The sequence below is a fragment of the Patella vulgata genome, chromosome 4 (genome assembly GCF_932274485.2).
Source record: "Patella vulgata chromosome 4, xgPatVulg1.2, whole genome shotgun sequence".
In the NCBI taxonomy this organism is placed as follows: domain Eukaryota; kingdom Metazoa; phylum Mollusca; class Gastropoda; family Patellidae; genus Patella; species Patella vulgata.
The window spans coordinates 18,527,038-18,553,382 of NC_065882.2; the positions used below are offsets into that span (position 1 = coordinate 18,527,038).

Below are 26,345 nucleotides of genomic sequence, written 5' to 3' on the forward strand. Positions count from 1 at the left end.
TGAAAGTTATCGATAAAATTCAGCAAATAAACAATCAAAAGTACTCTCTTTTTTATTTTAAATAAAAACCAACAAAACAAACCCGCATTCTGGTCCAAATAGTATTCAGATCGATCACAAATTGTGGCCATTTAAAATTTACATCTATATCTATCGACGCTTGCACAGTTGTCTGTGAGAGGTTATTTCTAGGGGGCATTAATCACAATTTATCTTTTCATAAACGGGTGAGATTACTACTAACAATCTTTAAACTAGTAATACGGCTTGCTGTCCCTTTAAAGAACGGTGTAAATACTGATTTAAAATAAACAATATATCTATTAACGCTATTGTCGTAAAGACATTAAAAATAAAACGGTTTTTATTTTATTGCAGAAATTATGGCGTAGAATCATAAGAAAACCTAACGAAAAGACAAGTTCTAAAAAAGGTTAGTTTTAAATAATCACACCTGTCGTAGTAATGAAAGATATATTATGTAAGAATTAAATGAAGAGCTGACTGTTGAAGATATATTGAAAATGTCATTCAAATTACTTTATTTTAAGCGAAGTTGTGAGTGTTGGAAGATATTGCGTTGGTTGTTTATTATCTTAGCAACGGTACTGGACAAACGAAACTTAGTCTCGATTATCCATTTTATCGTTATTTTTTTTAATCTCGCGGACGTTCTAAGCAAAAGTAAAGACCCACAATAAGCATAATTAGCTCTTACATAATGCATCTTTAATATACTTACCCTCTTTTTGAATACATCCGAAAATTTATTTTCTCAGCTGTTTAACTTCGACGGAAACAACCCTGTATTATAACACATCCTTAAGGTATAAAAACAAAAATTAGGACTACGATTATGGCATATTATGTACATTTGTTTATGTGTAAAATAAAAATTATATTTCAGAAAATAAAGTTAATGAAACAGTAAAGAAACATTCCAGATTTTCATCCTTTCTCTGCAGTCGCCAACCTAAAACCATGTTATAAAGACTAGATTATAGATCATCGGAATCCAACTAATGCCAAGTTATTACAAAAAAGTCTACATTTTATAAACTAAACTTTATTTTACTTTTACCATCAAGTTTTATATTAAAAAACACAACACAATTTATATGGAAAAACAATCACTGGATTATACACATATAGCGCGACGTTTCGACAGGTATTCTCTTATCGTTTTCAAGTACACACAAATCATTTGAACTTGATAACGATAAGAGAATACTTGTCGAAACGTCGTGCTATATGTGTATAAACCAGTGATTGTTTTTCCATATAAATTGTGTTGTGTTTTTTAATGTGCTCAATCACTAAATGCCACTCAATGATTATAAGTTTTATATTTTATGTTTATTATTCATATTACATATTTGAAGAGACGTATTTAGATAATGTTTCTTATGAATACATACAAATACAATAACGAAAAGAACCTATGTGCCATTTATTTTTTTATAAAATATATAAATATTTACATTATATGTTTCTTTTGTTTCCGTTTTTATTTAAAGAGCTTTTCGTATCCTGGTGGGTTGATTTGCCGTGTTCTTCAGACTATACAGTGGTAATGAGGTTGTTTTAAGTTTTATAGCATTCAAAAATTGGAACATCTCTTCCATTCCATCGCGGACATATAACCGTTTTAAGATTTTGTGCGAGACGTAAGCATTAAGAGGGATTGGGATGGCCTAGAGGTATAGAGTGTCGATAAAAAAAAAGTTTTTTGACGGATGGTATATATGTAGATTCAGAATCTTGATGCAACCCTGGGAAAATGTATATATTCAAGGTGGAAGCCATTAGGCATTTCTGGTTATTTAGTACGGTAAAATTCGTGACCAATATTATTATTCTCGGGTACCTCGGTCTAAAGATAGCTTCCATAAATTCGACCCTCTGGATCCAATGAACTTGTATAGTCCGCACAAAAGTGCTCATTTTGGCGGGAAGGTTGTGGAACGCTGAATAAAACAACCGTGGCGTCTTTAACTGTGACATTAAAAGTATGCTCTATAGTTAACTTGTGAATGACCGCAACATTGAATTAAAAGAATTAACAACACGATACAGGTTAATTCGTAGATTCATGTATCTGTAGGGAAAAAACAGAATTATAGATTTGGATTTGCTGTAAAATCCTCGATTGATTGACTGGTGATGCTTTTATCGTGGGAAATAAACAATCTTCATGTGTGACATGAACTGACTTCAAATCCCGCACAATTCAAATATCGTTCCGGTTGTAGATACATTATGTAAGAACTAAATCTGGCTATTGCAGATCTTTATTTTGGCTTCAAATTTATTCACATGGCAAGTCCACAATCAACTCGGTAGACCATTGTTTGGTCGTGTTTTTTTTTAATAGATTGTAACAGGATCGCCATTGATAATTTAATAATCGAGACTTTGTTTATTATCGTAACAATGGTAGCAATAAATAAAAATCGAGACTACGCTATTCTATCAAAACTACAAACATCCATAACTTCGCCCACAATAAATTCATTTGACTGAAAATATCAATATATGCATTTTTCATTGCGTATGTTTAACCTACAATAGCGAGAACTGTGAACTGTTTAACTAACTCTTGCATAATGTATCTTTAAGAATAATATTTATGTATATCTTTGATGAGAAATATCGACCCGGTTTCTGTTGATTAAATAGCAGGGTCAGGGATCTGTGGTTATGGTGGTGGGGGCATTGTTTTAGGCTATGGTTTCAGGAACTATCCAGCAGTAATAATTCTCATCTGTTACATCAAGATATTTCGGCATGAAACAGTTTTCCGTTTTTCTGATGATGATGTACAAAATACGAGAGGTCTGGGTTGGGCTTTAGAATTTGTCTTTGCTTCGTATTAGCTGTATTGCAAGGGCGTTCGATATCCATCCAGATGTTAATTAAATTACGATGCGCCATGCATACGCATTTGTGGCCAAGTTCATCACGGCTTCATCCACGTTAATATGTATTCAGATAAATTATTTTACATTTAATAAAGAAACAAAATGTTAAATAATGTCCTGGCTTGTATTCGATTAGATTTAAAACAGACCTTTCATTAAATATTCATGGGCGACAAAATGACGGCGGGCTTATTGCATAGCGAGAAGAACAGATCTATGAAATTCACATATCTTTGTGAATACTGAATGGAATTGAACCATTATTGGACTGATATTCCTAGTAGAGATTCATCTTTGACATTATGACAGTTTGCAAGGGATTCATATTGCTTCAAATGGCACATCGGACTTGAATTTTTTTTTTTTAAAAATATGGACAATACAGGTCAGTGTTAATCTACATATCGGTGGTGGGGTGGGGGGATGACCAACGTCACACAATATATAAAATACACAAATATATATTCCTTCCTTTCATTGGTCAATATAGTCAATACACAAATTATACAATACGTCTCATTGGCCAATATATTTAAAATATACAACTCCTTGCTTCATTGGCTTAACATAATGTACAAATATACAACATGCATCTTTATTTGTTAATTACTGGAATATACAAATATATTAAAGTTTTGTTGACACAAAAAAACCCCCGCCAAAATATCACTTCTGATTATTTTTGCATGTGCACTGATAACAACAGCTAGAGAGTCCCGAAGATTTCAAAATGTGACAAAGGGCAATAACTCTAGCAGTAATTTTCATATATCGCTCATAATCACAAAAGTTAAGAAATTGTTGAATATCACCAATGTGAATAATGCAATTCTGGACCAGAAACAAATCAAAATGTGGGCATCTAAAAATTATTTAAATTATTTTTTTTATTATGGGCAGTTTTAACCAAGAAGTTTCAAAGTTTGTCTGAAACATTTCTCTTTTTTTTTGTGTTAACAAAAAGCATGTATAAATATGGATGATTGTCGGTGAAATACAAGAATAAGAAAGTGTCAAATAATTCCAACATTAGTTAAATCACAGCTAGTAAAAACATTTATCATTTTCATAAACTTTCAAAATTATAACTTCCATAGAATTTTATAACATATCAAAACTTAAACAATTATCTAAAGTTTTAATCCTTGATTTGTCCAGGTAATAACGCTTTCTTGATAGCTGGTGATCATTAGAAAATAAATTTTTAATTTTACTTTTTATATGTGAATAAATTAAGGTTATCAAATCATCCATCATGTTCCTGAAACAACGATTGCGAGTGTTACAACATCTCATATGATAAAATGTTATGGATTTAAAGCAATATCAATCCATCTATTTAAGATGTTGAATCACGAGTTAACATCTAATGAGTAAATATATCTTGTAGCATTCAAAGACACTCTTGATTCTTTTGTAGGGGCTGTATCTTATTCTAAGTTAGTGCTTAGATTGTCAGCCAGTAGAGGAGACACAGAATAATTTTTAATTGATGAAATCAATTGGGTATGTGTCAATGCCTCTTTAATTAAGATTACATGCAACTGAATCTTTTAAATGATTCAAAAAGACAAAAGTATACTTTATCACACATGCAACATATCTTTAGATATCAATGGATCAATGAATGGTAATTAAAATAGCACATTCAATGTTGATGGAATTTGACACACTTTAATGATTTGACACAGATATATAATATGTATAATCCTTGTAACTTAATAAGTAAAGCCTTCTTATTTAAGATCAGTGACCTGGATTTATTTCAGATTCAGACTACTTTATTTGAGTAGTAATACAGGCATATGGCAACTGGAAAAACTAAATTAACACCGATAGTAGTCACAATAATCCAGGTCATTGATTTTATTTGGTGTTCACAATTAGCAAGGCAACCTTTATTGAAAATATTAATTTACCATCACACACACACAAACAGGTTAATTTTATCATTGATAGCCACAAAACATGCTTATTTATATAGTAGCATAGCACACTCAGCTAGTTATAGTTAAATATTATTAAATGTGGATACATTTTTTTTTACTAGTTATAGTTGATGTTATCAAATGTGGATACAAATTTTTTAACTAGAGGTGGGAGCGAGGTGGGGGTGTTGAATAGATCAATTTAGAAACCATCTCAGCTAGTTATAAATATTATCAAATGTGGATATAATTTTTTTTACTAACTAGTTATAGTTAATGTTATTTAATGTGGATACAAATTTTTTAACTAGAGGTGGGAGCGAGGTGGGGGTGTTGAATAGATCAATTTAGATACCATCTCAGCTAGTTATAGTTAAATATTATCAAATGTGGATACAAATTTTTTTACTAACTAGTTATAGTTAATTTTATCAAATGTGGATACAAATTTTTTAACTAGAGGTGAGGTGGGAGTGGGGAATAGATCAATTTAGAAACCATCGCATTGGTAGTTGGTTAATAAATATTAACCTGGTTTTGCTATCGGAGGCTGGGGAAGGAATCGAACGATTTGGACTACTTAGATCTTTACTATCAAGAATACAGTCTAGTTTAATATATTGATAATATCACATCCACACAACTCTTTTATAATATACAACATTTACACAATAAAATGTTTTCTCTGAAAACGTTACAAAATTTATCGAAAAAATTTGAATATTCATTCGGATGGAATTCAAAACTATCAGCAAGGTACTGTTAGTGTTATAAGGCCTTTGTTATATCTCAATATTGAATCCAATTACAACAATTTATCTCCTATCATATTGAACTGAAAATGAGATCAGTAAAAAAAATCTTATAAAATTTTTTAGAAAATCTAAGCCACAACCTAATATAAAACTAAGCATACTCTTAATTGTCTCTTTTCTAGTTGAGGTAATTAAAAGAAGCATTTTTTGACCTTGATTTTAAATCAAAATACCCCCCAAAAATTGGGAGAAAAATGTTGAATGCATTTAGTTGATATTGAATGGAAAATGAAAATTTAAAAAAAAAAAATATTTATAAAAATTTGCAGAAAACTACTTTTGTATTTCAGAAAAAAAATGTTGAAGAAAAATATAAAATGTAACATTCACCGTAATAATAATGGGTCTGACCCTTGATAAAATTCTACAAATTGATACTGGCTTTCTCCTATCAGGCTACTTTAAGCCAAGAAGTGTGTGGAAATTAAAATATCCATACTTGAGATTAGGTCCCTATTACCCACTTGCACCCAAATAAATAAAGTAAGTAAATAGAATGATACAAAGGGAGTGAGGGATATTGGGTTTAACATCAATTTGACACAAACCAGGTAATTTTAGAACTAAAATGGAATTATATGTCCACCAATTGTACAAACAGTTGAGAATAGTTTTATTGATAAATAAGGTTCAATTATCACAATTTTTATCAGTTGATTCTCACATGCAATACAATATACAGTAGTATGTCTTGAAAATTAAATATAATAATAACACTTTTAAGTGTTAAAAAAATATGTAATAATATTCTAAAGAATAAAACTGAATAGTTTAATTGAAGAATGACAGCTAGATATACACTGGATCTTCAGTATAACACTATGTTGGTAAATCCCCTATATACTGGACTTCACTATAACACTGCTGTGTACCATGCTGACCCCCCCCCCCCTATATTGAGAGAGAGAGAGAAATGGGGTTTAACGTCCACTCAACACAAACTAGGTCATTTCAGGACTAACATATGGTTTAATTTTATTTCAAGAATTCGCTAGCGCAGAGGGGTCTTTAGCAGTGGTTAGAAAGGCGACGTTACTCCTTGTCATGTACAACCGGGGATTCGAAACCATGCCAGTTGACTCAATGACAGGCTTTATGATACAGCACGCACATGCTAATCATTCGGCCATCCAACCACCCCCCTTATATTGAGAACTGACTTTCACTACAGTTCGGGTGTTTTACAACATTACACGTTTGTTTTGTTTTCAAGCACATGAATGTTTTCTGGAGTTATTTCCCTTACACGTGTAACCTTCTCATTGAAGCATTTTTAGTGTTGTCTCCATCTTTCAATACATTTCATAATATAGCCCTACAGTGCATTAGTACAATACAGTGAAGTACATATTTACAATACGCAAACATATATTAGTACAGTATAGCTAAGAGCAACAAAGACAGGTACAGTACAGCAAAGTAAAGTACATTTTAGTATTGTACAGCAAAGTACAATACCACACACAGTGCAGTAGATAGTACAATATAGTATACCAAAGTACAATGCAGTTTAGTACAATAAAGTACTGTATGAAGACCTACAATACAGTACAGAACAATAGGCTAAAATACAGTACATATAAGTATTAAGAAGTACAATGCAGTACAGTGAAGTACATCACAATGTGACAAAATACATACCAGTACGGAAAAGTACAATGCAGTGAAACACTTTTTAAGTAGCAAAATATTAAGTACAGAAATGGGCAAGAATATTATAAGCAATGGAACCTTAAAAATTAACAAGTTTCTCCTTAAATACATATTAATAGACTATAGAATAGAATGGTTAATAAATAATAGCATACATGAGTAAAATTCTGTAATCTACTGAACACAATCTACATATTTGGTAATAATTTATCATTGGGACACCAGACAGACTTGTATTTTGATTTTCTGTGAAGATCATGGCAGATAAATATATTAATTAACCCATTTTCACTATGTTACAGTGTCAGGATATACGTCCCATACTCAACAATGTAAGTTTGAATATGTACTGGGCACAATGGAACATCAAAAGAGTTGTTCACATACTTCAATTTGTAATGATTGTTGTGAATGTTTCATTTAATCAACTAAACAGGTCAAAAACAAGCTTAGTTTTATTATTTTTTATTGGTATATTTAGCAATAAATAGCAAAAGGTCTCATGCTTAATCCCTCTAGAAAAACTGATACAATTTTGAGGATTTCATGAGTTCAAATTTTTTTGTTGTATTCAAGGTACAATAAAATCAGCAAATTCAGTCAAGGTGTCAGGATTTATGTTGTATTATCCTAACAAGTCATTAGATGAGACAATGTTAAAATATATACTACATTAATAATATATTAACAAATAACAGTATATACACTTGTATATAATAACTGTGGAATATATTGGAATGGTTTTCATTAATTATTATTTATTTAAATTAAAGATATATTCCTATACAGTCTAAAACCCTGATTTTACAACCATAGATCAGAGATCAAATTATATTTTACCAGTTGTAATTAAAGGAATATATCTTAAAAACAGATAAATAAGCATTCATTGGAATGTTTTTATCACAAATTGTAAAAGTGATATGTCGTCCATCAGATATCTGTATATATTTGTCTAATGGTAAAAAAAAAATATTTTAAATATATAATCACAGAATCACTGATCTTTCGTCAATATATAGAGAGCATACAACAGATACCTTAATAACAGAAATCAAACATTTTATAAATACCTGCAGTACGGCTAAAATTTTAACAACTGCAATACATCTAGGTTTTAATAAATGTAATAAATCAGAATTTTAAACAACTTAAATCATTATATATTTTAAACAACTGCTTAACATTTTTTAACAACTTCTGGAAAACAACTGCAGTAAAACATGTTTCAACAACTACAATAAAGCAACATTTTTTTTAATGATGAAACAACAACAAAGTTATTAAATAGGTAATTCAAGTTGGAGAAAACCAACCTGGCCTGTCAAAGACAAATCAAACTTTTAAACTTTATAAAGGAACTTTTCTTGAATTATCAAATCAACAACAATCTTAAAGTAGCTAAGTCTCTAACTCAATATCATCCAGTCTTACACGTTGAAAACACAAATTATTTGTCAATTCAAATCAACATTGGTGTTGTAATCTTACCGGGAAAAGGTAGGCTTCTGATATCCAATATTTAAGACAAAATAAACATTTTACCATTGGTACACGAATCGTGTACCATAATGCGTTTCCGCGTCATTTGTAACAAGTCACCAGAAAGAACGAGGCTAGACATATTCAACAACTCAAGTCAAACGGTGACACCATATCTTATCTAGAGAGCATGTGCAATAGACTGGAATAACCAGACGCTAGAAATGGGCATTTGGCCGAGACTCATGCCATATTTTGCTGGACATAATTGATTTGAAATTAGAGTCAAAACGGAAACAATTGAATGTAAATCAGTTTATATACAATCAGATTACATTATTATTTCTTGGTCCCAAATATTAGCGATTTAGTTCCTTTAAAGTTCAAGAATTATCATGTAAAGAAACTAAATTGTGAATTGTCAATGACAAACTAATGTGTTTTTTATATATGTAAATATCACATATTTAATGTCTACTTTATGAAATGCTACACTTAATGAAATATATATAAAAACGAAATTGTTGAATTCCAATTTCAGTTGAAGTAATTACAAAATGTGTATAAATTAAAAAAAAGTATTTAAAAAAAAAGACTTTCTTATTAGAGAAAAAAAAAAATTACCTCAGTTATGAAAAACACACAAAACAAAACAAAGACAAAAATTATTTGACACACAAACCATAAAAATTACTAAAATAATGATACAATTATAAATAATTATAATTACTAATTACAACATGGCCACCATTATCAAATATTCAGATGTTGATGAGAACAAAATCGACAACTGGTCTTAGCATGTGACTTTAGTATAATCGCATAATAATATTCAACTTTAACAATATTAATATTACAAAAAAAAGAGAAGGAAAATGCAGAAAATGAAATCATATTTGGAAATTATTGGCCCTTTGTTGAGCATTAACGCATTATATTCATATTATTTAATAATCAAATCAAATTTCACGACACAAATTTGGAGGCCATATATTACATAAAATAAGTCCATATATAGATATTCTACAATTAATTAAATTATTCTAAAACTGTTCGTTAAATTCTTGCGTTTTCTTGAGACGTCCACTCTTAGCATCTGTGATAGCTCCCCATAAATCAAAGATGAATGTATCTGTGAAACCGAAATCTTTCATATCAGATTCATCAACGGCACAAGCAAAATCGTGAGGGTTGTCACATTTATCACCAATTTCCCAGATACTTTGTGCTGAAAATAACATACATATAATTACCCTTTGAATGGTAAAATAACATACATAATTACCCCTATGAAAGGTAACATACACAATTACCCCTATGAAAGGTAACATTCATAATTACCCCTACGAAAGCTAAAATAATCTCAATTCTGATTCAAGAGGGAAAGCGGTCAGGGGGAGCTGATTATTTTTATTTGGGGGATAACATTTGATTGTTTGTCCATTGCCGAGACTCTAGAGAACCTGAAGAAAACCCCCAAAGGCAGGAAACAGCAATCCTAGCCACATACAAGTGTGGGAAGGAAACCACTACCAAACCCCAAATTCTTATCAACACAGTATTCTGGTTATTTTCGAATTCAAATCACGATATTTATTTCCCATAGTTACATTTTAAGTATGGTCATTTATTTTAGTGTAATTTCAACCACTTTGAATACCCTAGTCCTCTGATACTGAATTTTAATGCTACATTTATTTTACCTTACAGACATCATATCCATACCCAATTACAGCCCAGTGGACTAGAATACAGTTATAAACTGTCTTATCCTGAGACTGTGGGTAAAGACATCAGCAAGAGAGATGATAAAATGTGGTAACAGATCTACACGTAGGTAACACATGTAAATGACACAGGGTTCAACGTTGGCGATTTTCTTTTTATTCTTTTTTGTTGTTTCAATAAGTAACCTGTCACTCTTAATTATCCACGTCACACACTCTTTAAATTGTTTTGGTCCATATTTTGATCCAAACCAATAGCGTGTTATAAAACAGTTTTATTACTTCGACATCGGCAGGACTAAAAATATCAATTATTCATTTATCCTGGGGTTTTTTTTGGTATATATTGACCTGGTTGTGAATCGTGATATGAATCGTATTGTGGCACCTGAATCGCAATAAGTATCGTATCGTGCCTGCAGTGGCAATACCCAGCACTAATTTCCGCCTACATTTCATCAAATTCCAACAGTCAAGGGGTCTTTTATGTGTACACTGGTGGTGTGGCCCACAGTTTTTTGTCAACACGATCAACTAGTTGCCATGTCCTTCCTGGGCCGTCATACTAAAATTTCACATAGCTAATAAATATTTGCTAAACAGCTGCAAGATATGTTCATTACCTCCCTCTTCCTGTTTTGTGTTTTTTTAATTCTGATTAAAATATTTAATACTTACCTAGTTCTGTATCATTTATTCCCATGTAGGATTCTAATAAATTATTGATTTTATCAGTTGCTATATTTGCTGCATCATCGTCCTGTAAAACAACATTAATAAATTATATACACTAGCACAGACACATTGTAAGGCAGGTGTCTGTATAAAATGATAGCGCAGTCTACTCTTATATACTCTTCAAAAAAAGTAGGGGATATTCAGAAACAATACAAAACTGCGGAAATGCACTGCTGTTTTTATTAGTGGTAACCAATGTATGTTAATAACAGGCCAATTGCCTACACATGAACATAAACAGTTCATATGGGCGGCTTATCCTACGGACCCATTTCACTCGCAAAGGGATACACCGTCAAAAGTGAAAATAGATGTTTTTGATTTTTGTCTTAATAATGAGTAATTGCTCCACCAATCCTCAGACATTCAGTAATTTATCGTGGCATGCTCCTCATCAACAATCCAATCACAATTTGGGTCAACCTGACCCACCCCTCTCGCAGTGCCACGGCCAATTCTTGCAGTGTTGTCGGTTGACGTTGACGAACACATCTCCCGATCAAATTAAACGTAACACACTAAAGCAAAGATATGCTAAACAGTAAATCTTATGCAAGAACCGATAAGAAAGCAAACAAGGATAGGATAAAACCAGCATGCAGCAGTTTTCATCAACCCTTCCTTGAAGTGTCAAATTTGACAATGAACCCCTCCCACGTGTATGGCGCTATTGCATGTCGCATGTGCAGCTCAGTGGTTCTGTTGGGGCGGTAAGTCCTTCATGTGTGAACATACTCTCAAAGCATGTCAAGTGTCCATGACTATTTATCATATCACAACCTGCATAGGTATTTGCATTTCAATATCCCCTACTTTTTTTGAAGAGTATATATCGAATTCCAACTGACAAAGATCTTTTATGTGCACGCCTCTGTTTTTCATCCCATCCGAACAACTAGACCACTGTCCTTGTCAGGTTCTCCATCCTGCAGCACTGTCAAGAGGAAACAACGACTTAAAATCCTGATGAACTTTCTCGGCCAACACTGGGAGTGAACCCGCGACCTCCAGGCTAAAGAGCTAGCATTTTACCCACTTAGCCATCGTGGCTCCCCTATATAGGATGCAGTCAGAAGACTCCAACAGTAGGCAATACTAGTAGTAAACAATAACTTCACAAATGATGACCTCTTTTCTAAATTTGTCACACAAAACTTTTTGCCAAACTAATTTTATAATCCTTACATTTACATCGATTGTATAAAAAAATTAAATAGTTTTTATTTGTAAAGAACAGACAAAATATTGTTTTAAATTCCCCAATAATTTAATCAATTAACTGCAAGTTTTTACCCCAAAATCTGACATGGAAGGATTTATCAAATACTGGTATATGGTAAAAATCATGAACTGATATTTGTTTTATTCGAATTCCTCTCGACAATTTATTTGCTATGCTAAAACTTTAATCAAACATTGATAAAAAATCTAGATGAACTGAAATGTAAAGTTATCATTTGTGTTGAAAAAAATGTCACAACAGTACCAAACTAGCATTCTCTCACAGCCTTCAAATTCATGATAATCTATCTACTATTGCCGAAAATTTATGCTGACAAACAGTCTCTAAATCTGGGCCCTGTTTCTCGAAATCTTAACTAAAGATAAAATCCAAATTTTAGTAGATACTTCAATTTTGATTGGTTAAGCACTAAATGCAATCTAATATTATCCAATCAAATAACTAAAATTTGGATTTTATCTTAGTTAAAATTTCGTGAAACAGGCCCCTGAATCCTTGGTAATTTGCACCTATATCATAAATCTTCTTTTGCAACAGTTAATAAAGCAAATCAAAATGAGATTTAATGTCCTTTTTTTCCTGGGCTAATTGGGCAAATGAAGATGGCAGAGACAGGTGCTATATACTGCTAGTGATAAAAAGGATGGAGAGCATCCCCATGTTTTTATTCACAATAAATGATGTGTGGATGTGTTATTCTGTAATGAAATGAAATTGGGTTTAAGTCCTACTGTTCTGCACTAACTGGTTAATCAAGACAGGCATATGGTGTATGCTATGAATGAAACTTTGTTTAGAGAGCGTCACTACGGCCTACTCTTATATCGAATAACAACTGTCAAGGGTTTTTTAACTGACAAGAGGGAACCACACCTGAACCATGTCTTATGATAAAGAGTCCAGCATCACAAAGATCTTATAAATACCTGTTCAACTGTAGCTGGTCCAGTAGATCGCAACCGCAGTGTCTGTTTTCCACTTCCAACTTTATTTGATACACTTGACGATTTCTTACCAGTTGATTGACCAACAAATGCTGAAATTAAATCAAAGTTTTTTATTTAAAATACAGAATACATAAAATAGTTCAAATTTGTTTTGTTTTTGGCTAATCATATTCATGTCCTTAATTCATTTCTCAGGATCATGTGCTATAGCAATTTTATAAAGGCTGCCAATGACTTATTCATCCCGGCTTAATCCATATAATGTACTCAGATTGATAATCTAACATTTAATTAAGAAAAAGAATTCAAAATATCAACGCTAGAGGCCTACCATTAAATATTCAAGGACAACAAAATCACGGCAGGTTTAATGAATAGATCGATGAAATTTCAATTCGTCATATCTTTGTAAATAGATAGATGAAATTTCAATTCGTCATATCTTTGTAAATACTAAACGGAATTGAACCATTATTGGATTGATATGGTTCTAAAGTGATTCAACTTTCACACTATTGGAGTTTGGGAGTGATTCGTATTGCTTAAAATGATGCATTGGGACTTTAATATTGACCCACTGCCTTCAATATATTAAATACAAGCTAAAAGCATTAAGGTCATTTATTCTGAAAGTGCTAAGGAGACTATTTAGTTGGGAAAGCAGAGAGCCATGCCCCCCAATATCCTTTAGGTCTAGGTCATATAAAATTAATTATATATGGACTTATTGAAAAATTAATTTAAAAACAATCTTCTGTACATAATTCTGTTGTTTCTATGTTATCATTTGACACCCCCCCCCCCCCCCAAACTATTATCATTTATCATTTGACCTCCAAAAAACTATTATGGTAAGTCCCCAGCCAATATTGCCTCTAGTTTTTTGTAGTCAGTGTGTACAAATACCCTATGGTATGCAAATTTTATTCCTGTGGCAACAGTATGTGCGCAAGGTATGTTTACAAATTTAAATCTGAAATTGTTGTAAGATAATTTTGGCACTAGTAACACAGCATATTTCTCATGCCACCTAATAAAAATATATTGGCAAATAAAAACAGGTCATTCAGACCTGTTAAACCATATGTAGGCTACATGTTTTATGCAAACCATACTATTATTTTATATGGCTCATTATATGTGCGTCTGCTTATGCATAACTTAGAGTGAACAGTGCCGTTTTAGAATTTATGCATACACTATTCAGTGCGATTTAAGTCGATTTCATCATAATGGGGGAGGTATGGCGAAGCAGGCCGAATGGTTTAATGTGTGCGTCTTAAACTCAAATGTCTGTCTTTGAGTCAAATGCGTGATTTCATTTCCCGTCTTGTACTGACAAGGAGTAGGGATGTATGTCCAACCTCGCAAAGAGATACACCATCTAAAGTGAAAATGGACGTTTTTGATTTTTGTCTTAATGAGTAATTGCTCCACCAATCATCAGACATTCTGCAATTCGTCGTGGCATGCTCCTAATCAACCGTTCAATCACGATTTGGGGCAATCTGACCCACTCCTCTTGCAGTACCACGAACAATTCTTGCAGTGTTGTCGGTTGACGTTGATGTACACGTCTTCCGATCAAATTACACGTAACACACTAAAGCAAAGATACGCTAAAAATTAAATCTTATGCAAGAACTGATAGGAAAGCAACCATGGATAGGATAAACCAGCAAGCGGTAGTTTTCATCAACCCTTCCTTGAAGTGTCAAATTTGACAATGAACCCTCCCAGGTGTATGGTGCTGTTGCATGTCGCACATGCAGCTCAGTGGTTCTGTTGGGGCAATAAGTTCTTCATCTGTGAACATACTCTCAAAGCATGTCAAGTGTCCATGACTATTTATCGTATCACAACCTGCATAGGTATTTGCATTTCAATATCTACTACTTTTTTGAAGAGTTTATAATAAGACAAATGATAATAACGTCAACAACAACAAAATTGTTAAAATATGTAACATGTTGTTGTTTAAGATGCTAAATAAAGCTATAACTAGGAATGGTTGTTGATTATTACTAAACTATGACAATCTAAGTCATTTCAAATCTCTACCACTAAACAATCAAACATTGCTACCACCAAAAGTTCACCGCCCAACTTAAAAATTTCACTTTTTAAACACAGTTTAACCGGGTAGATAGTTTCAACAGTTGCCCGTGCTAAAATATCTGTACCAATGTGTGGAATATTTGAGTCTAAAATCTTTCGGCAAGCGGTCAATAACATTGGTCAACATTGAAACAATTTGGTCAATACAATATGTGAAAGGTCAACTAAGAAGCAAACAAAATTTGTCTGTGGGTGAAGTTTGCATACAGACATGATACAATCGGCCATCTGTATTGGGTGAAAACTGCATCATGTTTGACGAAAAGCTAACTTAATATATTTTCAACTGTCTATCTTTTTTGGACTGTAGATCATAAGAGAGAGAGAGAGAGAGGGAGTTTAAGGTCCACTTGATACAAACTAGGTCATTTCGGGACTAACTCATGGTTCAATTTTATTTCAATAATTCGCTTGGGTGTAGGGATCTTTAGCACTGGGAGAAAACCAGAGGAATCGGCCGAAAAACCCACAAGGTTGGAACAGGTGACCCTACTCATTGTCACGTACAATCGGGGAATCGAAACCATGCCAGTTGACTAAATGACAGACCTTATGATACAGGGATCTCATTTTTTCGTCCCATCCGAACGACTAGACAGCTGTCTTTGTCAGGCCTTCCGTCCTGCATCACTGACAAGGGGGACCCACGCTGGAAAATCTGAATGAACTTTCTCAGCCAATGCAGGGATCAACCACCCAGCCCATAAGGATATAAGACCAACAATGTAATGCATGTCATATTGCCTGATTAAACTTATGGCGTTTTTCTGTTTCCTCTCAGGCTCTTCAACTTCAATGAATGACTCCACAAAATCTGCTGTTGGACATAGTGTGAAGATGCTGGGTGAACTTGTAAATGTGCGAGGTCGGATGTTCCTCATAAACATCCAACTTGTATGTACGCTATACATTTAATGTCTCAGGTTACACCATCCACAGCCAGCTGTAAAGCTTCCTTAAAGATGTCTAGTGAATCCAGCCGGAGAACTTGGTCCGATAGATGATTCCAAGAATTGACTATGCGTGGGAAGAATGATTCAATGAGTGTTGATACACGTTAATTTTATAGTGGTATGGTACATGTATAAACTTTCTGATGGATCTGCCAGTAAAGACATTGGTACTGCTACCAGGCTGATTGGTACTGCTACTAACCTATGAACAACTTTGTACATAAGTATTAAATCTGAATATTTTCTGTGTTGTTCCAGGAATGGCCAGTTCAACTACTGTATCATAAGTCTAACACTACCAGGGATCTGATAGTTATATGGCTTGCTAAGTACGAATCTAGCTGCATTAAGTTGTATCTGTTCTATTTGTTTCGCTTAATTGTGTCTTTTGCTGCGGGTTCCAAATTGTTGAACTATGCTCAAGCTTCAGTCGTACTAATGTTTGGTAGTCTCGAACTGCTAAAGATCCATGTGCAAATGTGAATTATTGAAATAAAGGTATAACATGTTAGTCCCAAAATGACCTACATGTAGTTAGTATTGGAAGGACAAAATTACAATTTTTCATTTTCACTAGTTATGTTCAGAATTTGATAAAACAGCTGCATTTTTGCACTGCATAATAAAAAGCAAACTTGACTGTACTTGGACAAAATAATAATAAAAATAACAAACAGTATAAAATAGAGTGAGAAATAGGGTTTAATGTCCACTTGAGACTCACAATGTCATTTTGGGATTAATTTAATAATTTGCTTGTGAACAGGAATTATTTACATGCGGGAGAAAACTCAGCATTGTGCTTGAATGATACAGCCATTTAAGCCCTTTATGCACAATTAGTTCACTACAGGGAAAAAAACTGTGTCAACGACATTGTAGGATAAACACTTCTCACAATTCATACACCCCTCTATGATCTTCAACTCCTCTATCAATAAAGATAGGAATGTATTGAATGACTCACTGACATTGTTAAAACACAAGATTAAATATGTCTTTAATGTTTAATTTACACATGAATATAAACTACTGCGTTGAAAAAGGATATATATAAACTTGGATTACTAGGTTTTAAAAAAGACAAACTTTCTTCCTGGTAGCAACATATTGTCTACGTTTGATTTGTAGAGGCTTTACAGTTTCAAAAATAAAATAAAATAAATTTAGTAAATCTTTTATAAAAACTATATAAAACAAATCCTGTGTACAACCTGTAATGAATCCTACATTAAAGGTATTTTACAACAAAGATGTCTAACTTATATTGTCACAGAGAAAAAACCCCAACTAAATCAGCATTGCTCCCACTTTAAAGTTTACGATGTTGGCAATTTTTTCTCCACATGCTATTTTCAGCATACAAGTCGCGACAATAGAGCATGCTATTGAATTGTTGATCATGTAAAATTGCCATTTTTATCTCCTCGAACAAAATATAATGAAAGAGATTAAATCAATTATATATCAGCATTTATATAATTGGTATTGCATAAAAGTATTCATAGAATATACACTAATAGAATATGACAACAACAATACACTGACACTCATGAACATGTATATACAACATATCTGGCAAAGTTTTCTACATGTTCATATTATTTTTCACACGCCTTCAATCTATAAAGGGTTGTTGCTATATATCATACTTTATACAGTCATGTATATATAATCAATTTTGATTGATATATTAAATTTCAAATAGCCGTATGTACAAAGTAATAGAATTAAGTACAAAGTTAAAGTTTAGACAGAAAACAAACACCTCATTAGATATGCACGAACAATCATAAAGAATCCAAATTGCAAAATCCAGGAATTCTTCGCCTGTTACTAATGTTAGATTTGATGTTATTTGACTATATTTATACAGTTAGCTAAATCGCGGTATCTAAATTAAATCATAAGTAGAATTTGAGACAAATCTACCAAGCTATTGCTAAAAAATAAATTTCTAATTTATTTAGTGGTTTCAAGGAGTTTTACATAAGCACGAGAGATATAATACATGTATTTTATTCTAATTAGGTCATTGGTTGGCTTTAAGATAATTTGTTGAGTTTAAGATTATTTTGAATGTCAGTGATCAACATAAATTACATTTATTTTCTTCATCAAAGTGATAGCCTGCAGTGTTTAATATGAAAGGTTAGCTACAAATTGAATATAATCTGGGTAATAAAATGATTTCCTTAGTAATATCCTTTATCATTATAAATTCAAAGTTCTTTTTCCAGAAGACCGATGTAAAATTCTGGTACAATAAAAATGTTTTGTCACATGAAGTGATATCTGTTGTTCTATAATGAAATGAAATGGTGTTTAACATCCTACTTTTCTGCTCCAACCGGACTAATGAAGACAGGGATATGCCATGCTTTACGGTATGAGGGAAATTTTGCCCACACAGCGGCGTTACGGCCTACTCTTATTTCGAATTCCAAATGTATGCCAATGTGTACAGGGATCCCATGCGAACGACTATATATTGTCCCTTGCCAGGCCTTCCGTCCTACACCACTGACCACGCTGGAATGGAAAATCCTGATGAACTTTCTCAGCCAACACCGGGATCAAGCAATAGACCTCCGAGTTAGTGAATCAACATCTTACTCACTGGATCAATGCGGCTCCAATCTGGTACTATAAAAAGATCAATCTTGCTCTGTCTGGTAGACGAGACAAGTCACCACCAATTATTAAAAAAGGTGAGAATGATTTTCAAAAGGCAGAAAATCCAATTTCAAATGAAGACAGATTAAATCTTAAATCTGCCATACTATCTTTTACCATGTGTTATATGTTGTAAATGACCTTCAAACAAGCAAAGGTCAACGTGCACCGATTACCATCTGAGGTTATGTTGACAATAAAAGTTCAGTGAAATTTCTCTCCAACCTTTATCATTAACCGTAGCTCGATTTGATGTAATCATAGCCGTCCTTTTAACCAATAGCTTTATCTATAAAACTTAAATTCAGATGGGTCCATTTATCCAGAGGATTTGTGACATAAAGGAGTTAACCTCTTTGATTGATAGATCTATTACTGATGGCGCAAGATCAATATGATTAAATTTTTGTTTTGAAGTATTAAGTGGAAGTCTGTTAGCTAATTTAAGTTTATCTACTACCCACATCACAAAAGAAATCAACAATCAAATGTTAGTCTATTCATTTTAAATTAAGATTTAGTTTAGATTTGAAGCATGGGTGCAGATAATAGTGATTACATGTATATTGAGGGCATTCACATTCAAATTATTCTTAACTTGTCCATTTTCACATGTATTCAACAACATTCCTCAAGAGGACTCTTATCAAGATTCAGAGTTACTGACCTTGTTGTAATTTGAGAGAGAGAGTGAGAGAGACAGAGAGAGAGAGATCGGGTTTAACTTCCACTCGACACAAACCAGTTCATTTCGGGACTAACATAGGTTCAATTTTATTTCAATAATTCACTTGCGTGTAGGGGTCTTTGGCAGTGGGAGGAAACCTGAGGACCTGGAGAAAACCCATGAGGTTGGACAGGTGACCCTTCTCGTTGTCACGTACAACCAGGGATCGAATCAAAACCACACCAGTTGACTCAATGACAGACCTTATGATAGAACATGCACGCTCTAACTATTTTAATTTGAAAAAGAGTACAGAAGTGGAATAATTACTGCCCAGACAAAATTTGTGTTATTACATTGTAAGGCCGCGGTTAATTAATTGTTTGTTTCTCGCAACCTGTGTTTGTGAAATATACATGCTACATGATGGATTTTAATTTTTTTTAGTTTATCGCTGTTTCTATTTCAGTAATAACTAATGTCAGTTACTTGGTCATTGAAAACCCAACAGTAACCAGCGTCCACGATTTCTTCACATTTAATACATTTTTATAGATTAAAATATCTGGTGCACAATATGTCTACAACCATAAATTATTAGTGATATGCTTCTATAAGTTAATTGTTCGTTAATTCATTCATTCTTGGCATTTCATTTCTTCATGATCTTTCTCTACTTTGACAGGTTACGAATTGACCTGTTCCAATCAGGTTGATGATTTGTTCTGACATAAATATTTAAAAGCATAGGTCCTACCTTTGGATTTTTAAATACAACAGGAGTTAGATTATTAACATGTCAGTCCAAAGAATTTATTACACATGTGTTCGTTTCTCTAAAATTGAAGAAGACAGTACCAATAACTAGCTTGTATGTTAATTGTCTTCAACTTTGACCCCATCGGCACATGGCATCATGATAATATAAATACTTTTATAATTTTGTCTATCTTCATCAAAGTATTCACATTTATTAGTATCTTTGTGTCCTTTTGAGACTGTTTATAGAATACTGTGAAGTAGTTTCAATCAGTCACTACCTGTTTATAGAATACTGTGAAGTAGTTTCAATCAGTCACTACCTCATGATCGAGGCTATTTCATAGCGGCAGTATTGGAACTAAACGTTGGTCACAGAGTGCTAGTCACCTAAATAAAATATTTTAGCAGGAATTTAAAGACATTTATATCTTTCTGTGCATTTTATTACATATGACAAGTGCCTTATGAAGTATGTATGTCGTCTTTGGTGAAAGAAAATGCTTTGAATGGTTTGAATGACAGATATGATACAGCTTTTTTAACTTCCTGTTTCACATATTTTTTTTCACATTCTAGACTTTACTTATCACCTACGTACAGTGTCATTTTTATCGACAAACAGTCGATTTTAATGCGCCAATTCATTGTTCATATTTGAAGGCAAACAAATATTGTCTTACAAATTTTATAGGACGAATTTGTGACCTCACTAAATTTGACCAAATAGTTAGGGAAGTGCGTAATTATTATGGATGAAAACAGACATGTGGCGGGTCATGAGAAACAAGGAATTAATTAACCGCGGCCTAACATTACACATGTGACCATGTGAATAACATAGATCAAAGTATTGCATTGATGTGACCTCTAAAGCTGTCTTCCTCATCTAGCATGGCCTATTTGACTACAGACTAGAGGTTTAACAAAATTTGTTTACAAAAGCCTAAGGTTGAAAACCAATTAAATTGAAATAGGAGATTTTTTTTTAGTTTAAATGAAACTTTTATCATATAAATATGTACTACAGTATCCCTGATGAAGCTTGATGTGGTTGTCATGGTTACTAATTAAGAGTCTAGTATATTTGATCCATTATTATTATTTTTTTTATATTACATCTGCTGTCACTTTATCCTGATTCTTCTATGATAACCATTGCAATAACCAGGATGGCCTTTTGATTGAGAGAGAGAGAGAGAAATGGGGTTTAACGTCCACTCGACACAAACTAGGTCATTTCGGGACTAACATATGGTTTAATTTTATTTCAATAATTTGCTTGCGCGTAGGGGTTTTAGCAGTGGGAGGAAACCGGAGGACCCGAAGAAAACCAACGAGGTTGGACAGGCGACCCTACTCCTTGTCACGTACAACCGGGGATTCGAAATGACGGCAGTTGACTAAATGACAGGCTTTATGATACAGCGCGCACGTGCTAACCATTCGGCCATCCATTCCCCCTTTTGATTGAAATATGTCATATCATCACATGATAAACATCACATTGTTACATTATGATATTATCAATTCATGTGCTGTCATATTGTATCTTATTTCAGTGTTTTCTTATTTTGATATATCATTTCAATGGTCAAATTTACAATAACAACTCAACTTTTAACAGTTTTATGCTGTATAACAAAACTTAACTCCTCAAATGGGGAGTGGTAATAGTTGATTAATGTATACCCTGCCTTATACACAACACCTTGATATAGTAGCTGATACACTTGGTGTTTCAGATACATGTCACCTCAAGGCCCAAAGCCACCATGTGCTGACTTCAAAGACATTATCAGTTGATTATGTAGAATATACACCCACAAGCAGAAATTTGAAGGGTCTCAGAAAATAACAGGGCAAGCCAAAATGTTTATATCTCTCCTCATTACCAATAGTCAAACAATCCCAGTAACTTTGCAAAAGGTAGTTAAGTTAGGTAGTACTAGTCAAACATTGAAAGTATGTTTAAAAAGAAAATCTCAAAAATTCAAACCTTTAAGATGTTTACTAGAATTGGTGGCAGAGAGAAAACAGCGATAACAACAATATAAAAAGAAAATCTCAAAAACTAGTATCTGTTGACTAAGGGGACACTCGAACTCTCTCAATCCTAAAAATGGTGACAATCGAGTGAAAAGGGGTATTTCGAGATACAACGCATGCATCAACTAATTAAGAAAACACCTCAACCAACCATACAGCCGAAACATATTTGTTGTGTTTAATTACGTCACAATTCTACTTACACCACCTCCCTTGTCGGAACTGACAGACCTGTTACAGAACTGAATTCCGCGTCACACGATTCCGTCAATTCGAAACGTCCCGGACTGACAAATGAGTATCCCCTACATGTACATGCTAGTACATGGCAAATTGATGAATTGTCCGACAAAGGATTAAGTAGTTAATCAAGGTAGGTGTATAGACTATATAATAACACGATAAATACGTCGATCACTTAATTACCTAATCAATCCAGTCTATTATCAACAATAATCGGGTTGAGTGGTAGTTATACACTCAGTTATATTAATTTCAGAATTTTGAATCTTATTCACCATGTCTTGATATCCGATTGGGCATATTCTTGGTCGGAGAATTTAGAACCTTTGAAAAATACCGCTGGATATGTCCAGAATATACGGGCGAAATTCCATCACCGCAAATAACCATGACCAGTATCTGTTGGCTATATATACATGCTAATAGACTACGCTGCAAATAACCATCACCAATATCTGTTGGGCTGACCTTAAAAATTTCTTTGTTTCGCCTGACGCGACCGACTAACTAAAACCACCCCCGACTTAAATTATTTTATTGCACTTTTCCACGATCTTTTTATTTTATTTTGTGTGTCAACCTGAAATATATCACGAGAGTTATTTCCCTTTACTATGGCTATGGTTTGATTCATTATTGAAACTGGTTGATCAAGACGAAAGCGTCATAGGTGTCGCTTCTCATCAAAATGGTTGCAGACGAAAGCACGTCCATTCCCACGAAATTATTCTGCCCCTATGTCTGTGGTGCGTCGTTTTAAACATGACGACGATATTTTCAATATCCGTTTTCGAGAAAAATGAAGGCACAACCCGCACGATCGTTAAAAACGTGTTAAAGGAGTTTCACACTTCAAGTTCGTGGCAAATCGTGTGCGAGTCGTGCAACACGAAAAATCCCGATGTCATTGATTTGTTTGCCAATAAAGACGACGAATGTTTCCACCCAGAAAATCATCAAACAGTCAAATTAGCTCTTAAGTTTAATAAAAACTTTAAGTTCGTTACTTTTTACGTCAGACCCAAAATTCATTAAACAAAATTAATTTTAATAATTTTTCTGTATTGATTTCTCTGACTTTAAAAAAAAAATTTGAAAAAAAAAAAACGACCGACCTAGACTACATGGCAAATAACCATCCCCAATATCTGTTGGCTATATACATGTACATACTAACAGACTACATGGCAAATAACCATCACCAGTATCTGTTGGCTATATGATTTGATGATGTTTTTATCATCAATCAATACTATCGTATATACAATCTATACAAGTCTTCATATTTACGCCTAATAAATAATCTATATATTAACTTTCAATGGTTTCACATTACTCTACAGTAGTCATTACTTTACAGCTCAGAACTTGACTATTCTTATAAATTATAACACAAATAGGTTACTTTCATATATTTTTCAATATATATTTACATGTATGTTTGGATGTTTATGGAGGGGAGCAGGTCGTTTCATCCCACTACCGGTTCATCTCGGGCTGTTTCATCCCAAATTTACACAGGTCCTTTCATCCCACTTATATCGAGTCGTTTCATCCCACAAATTTAAAAACCCACATTACATGAATTTTTAATATTTTATTTATACATTAATACCAATAACAATATGTCAATGCAATTTTATCATGAATAGTGTTCAACTCCTTCTATTGCATACGCTTTAGCTGATTTTCCGATTACTTTAATTATTTATACAATATGTCAATGCAATTTTAACAAATAATACGAATATACAGCAGTGTACTAATCTCGGTTGTGATCGGTAATCAACAAAAATCGACGAGTAAAACAATAAGTAAGTGTTTAACAGTTTATTTAACAATAAGTACAACTCAGTTTATTAACTGCTATTCTAATAACAAGGGGGATGAAACAGCCCGGAGTGAAACAGCCCGATAAAAAAATAGGTTGGTATGAAACAGCCCAGGATGAAACGGTCGTGGGGTGAACTGACCCGCATCCTTTATGGAGAGGGGGTCTATAGGTTTATTCTCCAATCCAGTTTCTGTAGATATATGTTGTTTAAAAGAAAAAAAAAACTACCAAGAATTGAATTGGGTTCTTCTCCAATCCTTACTCAAAACCTTTTTAATACATGTAGGTGTTTACCTGTAGTAATTGGAAAAAATTAACACAAGGTACAAACTGAGCGATTAAGACGCTGGCTTGCTAACAAGATCTCAGGTTCGCTTGCGGTGGTGGCCGAAAAGGTTCCTTGAGATTTTCTGGCGCAGTTTCTCCATGTCAAACATGCCAGATGGGTGGCCTGGCAAGGACAGTCACTAGTAATTCGGATGGAATGAAAAAAACTGAGGTTCCAAGTACACATTGGTGTGCACTAAAAAAACCTTTGACAGTTGGAATTTGAAATAAGAGTAGGCTATAGCAGCGATGTCTGGGCAAAATTTTCCTCATAGCAATATGTATGGCACAAACCTGTCTTTATTAGTCATCATTTGATTTATGGATAGTCCTACACAATTACTGAATTTATTACTATGCAAAGTTTGAAGGAAGATACATGTGTACTCTCTTCCTTATGAAGGTCAGAAATAAGAAAGTGATAATAATTTAAAGTTTAAAATGTAAGCAACCAAACTTGAGTCCAATAAATATCACCCTACACAAACAAATACTATCAAGTTAGTCATAATTCATATTTATCAAGTCGTGACATCTAACATGAAATACATACAAGTACATAGATACACCAAGCTAATCAACATAATTATCATCCTGAAAATCGTGACTACCCTATCAATCAATACATTAATAGTGATAAGATATCACATCACGGAACTAAATTTACTTCTTCAAGTTCGACGACTGAACCAAATGCCCAGCAATTGATTTTTGATAAATACATTATCGCTTACAATGCAGTTTTTGTATTGTCAAATTATCGCCCACCGTTTTGATTTCTAGTTTCTTGTTCCGGCGTGGTTTCCCCTTGTCAGTGATGCAGGATGGAGGGCCTGACAAGGACAGCTGTCAAGTCGTTCGGATGGGATGAAAAACCGAGGTCCCGTGTACATAATGGTGTGCACGTAAAAGATCCCTTGGCAGTTGGAATTCAATATAAGAGTAGGCCATAGCGCTGCTGCCCGGTCAAAATTTCCCTCATAGCACACTCTATGGCATATGCCCGTCTTCATTAGCCCAGTTTAGGAGCAGAACAGTAGCACGTTAAACCCCATTTCATTTCATTTTCTAGTTTCTTGAGTGGCCATATCATCTAATGTGTGACATTTAGATGGTAACTGCTGTTGACAAAACGACTGTCTGGGACCTCTGTATTCACCCCTGCTTTAATTCCACCTCTGTTGTTAGTGTGGAACCTCATGTCCTCCCTTTCTTTTCTAGTTTGTTTTAACATGCTTTATTGTGACCCTCCTCTACTGACATTC

At 33.5% G+C, this 26,345-nt stretch overlaps 1 protein-coding gene across 1 annotated transcript in view; it reads right to left on the reverse strand.

The window, feature by feature from the left end:
* Positions 1–3,381: 3,381 nt before the first annotated feature.
* Positions 3,382–26,345, reverse strand: part of LOC126817340 (PDZ domain-containing protein GIPC3) — a 31,324-nt gene continuing 8,360 nt past the window's right edge. The window contains exons 3-5 of the mRNA XM_050544221.2: positions 13,434–13,543; positions 11,205–11,286; positions 3,382–10,027 (exon numbers count right to left, since the gene is read on the reverse strand). Coding sequence (XP_050400178.1) covers positions 9,843–10,027; positions 11,205–11,286; positions 13,434–13,543 — 377 coding nt within the window. The 3' untranslated portion in view covers positions 3,382–9,842. The remainder of the gene's footprint in view (positions 10,028–11,204; positions 11,287–13,433; positions 13,544–26,345) is intronic.